General features: G+C 39.0%; 1 protein-coding gene across 1 annotated transcript in view; it reads right to left on the bottom strand.

Moving 5' to 3' along the window:
• Positions 1 to 3,655: 3,655 nt before the first annotated feature.
• LOC107564738 (ubiquitin-like) overlaps positions 3,656 to 6,721 on the bottom strand; it is a 6,704-nt gene continuing 3,638 nt past the window's right edge. The window contains exon 3 of the mRNA XM_016249883.1: positions 3,656 to 4,085. Within this exon, the coding sequence (XP_016105369.1) occupies positions 3,988 to 4,085 (98 nt within the window). The 3' untranslated portion in view covers positions 3,656 to 3,987. The remainder of the gene's footprint in view (positions 4,086 to 6,721) is intronic.

Genomic DNA, 6,721 nt, shown 5'->3' with positions numbered 1-6,721 from the left:
TAGCGTGAGGAACGGCCGGAGGGTTAGAGTGAGCAGAGGCGGCGGATTCAACGAAGTAGTGTCTGGCGGGCTTGCGGCAACCACATGTGACGACCCCGGGCAAGACTCCGCTTCGTCCACGGTGAAAGCCGATCTGGCGATCCACAGCGAAGTTGATGTATTTCTTCAGCGACCAGCACAGATCAGCTCTAGGCAGGACGAAGTGGATATCGTCCTCTTTTGGAAGACCAAACAAAGTAGTTTCGCTTTCACAACGAAGCACACAGAGCCTTCACGACATGGAGGAGGCGGCAACAATACTACAGCGAGAATAAAAGTTACACCTTCTTTCTTTGCGTGAACATTCGGGTGGCGTTATGCAAATCTTCCCACATAGTGATGTAGACATGTGGGGGCGTGTTAGAACGAGCCGTTTTAGGTAAGTATGGTTGACTCTTAACTTTTATAAAGAATATCTCTTTGGATTTGAGACTTTAGTCTTTGCAACTTTACAGATCTTCTTTATGCACTAAGAGCTTGTAACACTCCAAAGAGAAAGGAACAATTGAAATCGCATCATATGTCATACTTCAGATGTCAGCCACCTTAATAAGTGTGTTTTTCTGTCTATGTGCTGCAGGTGACATGCTCTGTCTCTCAGAGGTGAGGATTCTGTTAATGGCTCCTAGAAATAAAGGCAAGAGTTTTGCAGGAAACATCATCCTGGGCAGCGAGGAGTTTGACGTGAAGAGATGTGCTCAGTGTGTGAGGAGACACGGAGAAGTAGCAGACAGACACCTCACGGTCATTGAAGTTCCAGGATGGTGGAGGGATTACACAGTAGACACCAGTCCTGAGTTACTGAAACAGGAGATTGTGCTCAGTGTTTCTCTGTGTCCTCCAGGACCACACGCTGTACTACTGCTCATACGCGTGGACATGCGATTCACAGGCGCTCAGAGGAAAACAGTGCAGGGTCATCTGGAGCTTCTCGGTGAGGGAGTCTGGAGTCACACTATAGTGCTGTTCATTCATGGAGACTATCTGTTAGACACGTCTATAGAGCAGCACATTGAGAGCGAAGGACAGGATCTCCAGTGGCTGCTGGACAAATGTGGGAACAGGTATCATGTTCTCAACTTTAAGGACAGGAGTGACGACACTCAGGTCAAGGAGCTGCTGGAGAAGATTGAGGAGACAGTGGCACAAAACAGAGGCTCCCATTTTGAAATGGACGGAAAGATTTTACAGGAGATGAAAGAGAGAAGAAGAGCAGAGGAAAAGAGAGCAAATTAACGAATGGAGAGGATGAAAAAACAGAGAGATGACATCAGATCACAGATGAGTGAGTCCAGGTTCTGCACAGTGCAGATGAAGCAAATCGTGAATGATAAGCAATAACGAGAAACTTACCATCATAACCACTTGTTCCCATTAGTGTCACACTTTTATTTATGCACTTATGTGCTTTCAGTACATTAAATTTTTTTATTTAGTTATTTAGCAGATACTTTTATCTAAAGCGACTTACGAAGGTGGATGATAGAAGCAATCAAAATCAACAATAGAGCAATGATACACAAGTGCTATAACAAGTCTCGGTTAGCTTAACGCAGCACACGTAGTAGAAAACAAGCAGATAGAATAGAAAATGAACAGGGAATGCTAGCGTTAAGAGGGTCATTTTTTAAAATAAAAATAAAACAAGTGAAAAGAAGAAAAGAAGAAAAGAGAATGACAGTGTTAGAGGCTCTTTTTCCCATTTTTAAAGAAAACAAGAAGTTAGAATATAAATAGAATAGAGAGTGCAAGTGTTAGAGGGTCAAGTGTTTTTAAAAATAAAATAGAATTAGAATAGAGAGTCCAAATGAAGATGGAAGAGATGTGTTTTCAGCCGTTTCATGCACTTTTATTTACAATCTTGTTCTTCATGCAATTCTGAAAACCTAAGCCATAGAAAACACCACAATCATAAAAAAATATGAAAACATAATGCATGATATTTAAACATTGTGTTTAAGTCAAATTAACATCTGTGTTAAGTCTCGTCCCCTCTGGACTGATGATACCGAAATGCTGTGGTTTGTGATATTGTGTGTTAAGCATAACATTGATATGATGCACTGTTCTTATTCACTTTATTTTTCCAGTGAGAGGAGTCGAGAAGTCTGCCTCCAGTTCATTTGGGTCCCGATCAGATTCAGCTTTCAGCTTTGAGGACGACTCACATCTCGAGAACAGCTGTGAACACATGGGAGTACCGACACCATTACGTGAGTATCTTTGTTGTTGTTTTATCTGTGCAAGCATCAAAACGTTTTTAAATGAGTAATTATATGACTGAAACCTGCTTTTATACATATTGGAAATGTTTTGAGAAATTTTGCTCACCTGACTTTTTTGTGGCTGTAATGGCATGTTAATATAATTGACTATAAATGGTTAAATGCACAGATTGCCCCACTGTGTTGTTCTAAAACAAAAACTACTTTCTGCTATGTTTTGCAGTGAGTGGAGATGAGGTGTCTGTGAGAAGCTCTACTTGCAGTTCAGTCATGTCAGAAGCAGAGGACAGCAGTTAAAGCCCTCATGAAGTGATTTAACAAAAAACTATTTTCTGTCCTGTACTGACGCATTTCCCAGTGAAGCAGCTTTTTCCATTTCTCATATTACAGCTACAAAACATCCCCAAAAATTACAGTACAATGGCTTTTATTCTGCTCTTTTCCAATGTAGGGACATGAAGTTAAAACTGCTTTACTCTCTTTTATTTTCCATGTTTTTATTCTGCACTATACTGATGAAAACACAACAAACATCAATCAATTGCAGGTACAAGCTTAAAAAGTATTTGCCATTTTTATACAGTGAAAAACGACACTATAAACCTGGGCGGATTTCTGTTCATTTATATAAAAACACAACATTTTCATCCCAAATAAAACTTTTGAACATGGCTCAGGAAATAAGAATGTAAACATCTCTCTGAACACATATACAGCACATGTCTCATAGCAGCATGCTGTCACACTGAATGTGGTCAATATAAACTATTAAACAATTATAAAGCACAAAGCTAAGAAAAACTGTAAACAAACCAATGTTTTGACCAAAACGCTATAAATCGTATGCAATCACATATTCAGTAAAACATGATGACACAGTGTTATTTTGAGAATTTGCCCTAAAAACATTGTTTAACATTAGCTTGAGTAACAGTTATAAAAATTAACATAAAATAATACAATATAATGCAAATAGCGCCACCAAGTGAAAAAGCAGCATTTTTTAGTGCTATGATAAGTGCAAATAACAATACATATAAAAGATAGCAGCATTTCCGTTGCAATAATCAGTTGATAGATGGAAGTGTCCCTAATATAAAAGCACTGCTACAGAGAAAACAAGGGTTTGTTTTTTGTGACAGCGTAAAGGGACAGTTTTAATACTACTAACGGAGACTTTGTCATTTAAACACTGTTTTTTCATATTTTGTTCAAATTTACTACCATTAAATTCAATATCATGCATCATGTTCTGATTTCAGCCTCTTAAGCAAAAGTAAAATATTTTGTGACACAAGAGAATTTATAATTGGCACCAGATGTGAAAAATAGGAAATGTTCTTACTGATATTGACCCATCAGTGAATGTTATAATAAAAACGCACTGTGTTTGTCTTTATAATCTTTGATAATAAAACTCATACAGTCAGCAGGGAAGCGCATCTGTGTTCTTTATGGACGCTGCACTGAAGGGCTGAAACTTTAGCTATACGTGGTGCTTTTTGGCGAGTCGTTCGTTTTCTATTTTTCATATCTGCACAAAGTGTCATTATAATTTTACTTGTGTCATGAAATATTTGACTTTAAAAGGCTGAAATCAGAAGATAATATCCTTTGATAGTATATTTTAAGGTAGTAAATTTGAAAGATACACCCACAGGATGAATATACAGTATGTACAGTATGTGGATTTATATGAGGCTGCACTGAAATGCAACATGATCTACTCTGGCTCAGTCTTCTGCATTTCAGCTAATACTTCCATTGATTGAGTCCTGGACATTCCTTCATCTTCATCTTCATCTTCAGGTGCACAGCTCTCTGAGATAGATGATGTGAGACAACAACAAAAGATCTGTCAGAGTATACCTTGAAATAGTCCATCTGCACCTTTAACACGAATTACATAAAGGGTCGATAATTAAAGATGTTTTACACTCATCCAAATGAAGTTCACATTTATATTGTGTAGAAGGAAGACCTGGGCTAGCTGCTCATTTCTTTCCATTTTTGTATGTGATTTTTTTTTTAATTGTATATACAGTAAAACATTTGATAACATGGCCTGATTTTGAGAAGTTGCCCTACAAAATGGTTCGTCCTACCAGCTAACAAAAATATGTTCTAGGAATGTTTTGCTAAAATTCCATCAAGTTATGAAAACATATTTTCTGAATGTTAGATCTTTCAAAATCTCCAGTTTTTAAACAAAAAAAACCTAACCCTAACCCTAACCCTAACATTTTACAAATTTGAATGATAAGGGAATTGTCCGTATAATCATTTTACAAATATTAGGGGAATGTTGAATGTTTTGAAACGATAATTAGAAACATTTAAAAAAACTATAAACAAACATCAAACTAAAATGTTTAAGAGCAAACACTCCATGAACTATCTACACAATGTTGTTGTGCTAATGCTGTCAGAATATTATTAGAGTAGATAACCCTGAACAAACGTTCTATTAACGTTACTAGAAGACTGTTTGTTTATGACTTTGAGAGAACCTTGCCAGAATGTTCCCTGTTAGCTGGGTAGTTAAAATCATATTTAATTCTGATAGCTGAACTATGGTGAGCCTGTGTGCTTTTATTGTGTAACAGATTTATTCTGTGATGCAAAGCCGAATTTTCTGTTTTAAAAAGTCTAAAGTTCTATTTTTCTATTTTAAATAAATGCTGTTCTTTTAAACGGCAATCATCAAGGAATCCTGAAAAAAGGGTTATAAAAAATATCACAGGATATAAAAAAAAATATTAAGCAGCACAACTTTTTCCAACACTGATAATAAATTAGCATTAAAGGGGTCATGAACTGACAAACCAAAATTCCCTTGATCTTTTGTCATATACGAGTTCATTGTACTATAAAAAACCTGTAAGTTTCAGAACTCAAAACTTTCTTGTTAGTCTAATAACTGCCAAAACGACAGCTTGTGCAATGTTCCACTCTATGATGTAATAGTGTGGATAAGCTCCGCCTCCGCAGAAGAAGATCAGCGCCTGCTTCTATCACTGCTGTGATTGGCTAATAGTTGTGTATGATTGACAGCCTACATTCCTCAGAGATGGGCGCTGCTATGTTTAGCCCCGCCCACCTATTCTACATCACTGTCTGTTTAGCCCCGCCCACCGATTCTACATCACTGTACCGATTCTACATCGCTGTTTGTTTGGCCCCGCCCACCGATTCTACAGCGCTATCTGTTTAGCCCCGGCCACCGATTCTACATCACTGTCTGTTTAGCCCCGCCCACCAATTCTACATCGCTGTCTGTTTAGCCCCGCCCACCGATTCTACAGTGCTGTCTGTTTAGCCCCGCCCACCAATTCTACAGCGCTGTCTGTTTAGCCCCGCCCACCGATTCTACATCGCTGTCTGTTTAACCCCGCCCACCTATTCTACATCACTGTCTGTTTAGCTCCGGCCACCTATTCTCGCATGTAGTGTTTTGAGAAGAGCGGCAAACACATGGTCTATGCAGAAACCAAACGATAAAGATGCTCTGAAGACAACAAGATGCTTTGCACTGCCAAGTTGTGGAAAAACAGTGTTTGCGCTGCCTTCCTTCTGATCCCAACATTAGTAGAGAGTGAATTAACTTTATTTTTAATGAACATCAGTAAGAACTCTGTCCTTTGTTCACTTTATTTTACCGAAGATTCGTTTACAAACAAGACACAATTCGGCGCTGGATCTTCAGAAAGACTGAAACTAAAAGACGATGCTGTGAGACTATATTGGATCCGACAGTAATGTCCCAACACATAAGTGTGAGTAACTGTTTTTATTACATGATCACTATTGCTTTGTCTGTTATTACAGATAATTTCACATGTGCTGAGTATTTATGTGTTTTTAGACTAAATCACAGCAGCGCCCATCTGTGAGGAATGTAGGCTGTCAATCATACTGTTCAAACACAACTATTAGCCAATCACAGCAGTGGGCGTTTACTTCTGAGTCTACAATCCTCCACGACTGTTCAAACAGCGTTCTGACGAGGGGGTTAAAAACAGCACAGAAATAGCTTATGGTTTTTTTTATGTAAAAATTTTGATTACATTATAAGTGGACTTAAAAAAACGTCTCGGGTTACTTATGTAACCATGGTTCCCTGAGTAGGGAACGAGACACCGCGTCCTCTAGGGGTCGCTATGGGGAACGCCTCGTCGTGACCCGTGTCTGAAGCATACATTGAAAAAACACCAACTCGTTGGCCGGCGACAGCCATGACGTCACTACCGGTGCGACTAGAGTATAAATCGGCGCCGGGAGCTACACATCATTCACTTCTTCGTCTGAAGCTTGCGTCCGCAGCATGGCAAGAAACCTAGAGGACGCAGTGTCTCGTTCCCTACTCAGGGAACCATGGTTACATAAGTAACCTGAGACGTTCCCTTTCATGGGAACTTCGAACTGCGTCCTCTAGGGGTCGCTAGGGGGAACGGTAT

This window comes from Sinocyclocheilus grahami, unplaced genomic scaffold (genome assembly GCF_001515645.1).
Source record: "Sinocyclocheilus grahami isolate Dianchi unplaced genomic scaffold, SAMN03320097.WGS_v1.1 scaffold958.1, whole genome shotgun sequence".
In the NCBI taxonomy this organism is placed as follows: domain Eukaryota; kingdom Metazoa; phylum Chordata; class Actinopteri; order Cypriniformes; family Cyprinidae; genus Sinocyclocheilus; species Sinocyclocheilus grahami.
Note: the sequence above shows the minus strand (reverse complement) of the source record. Positions and strands in the feature narration are given on the sequence as shown.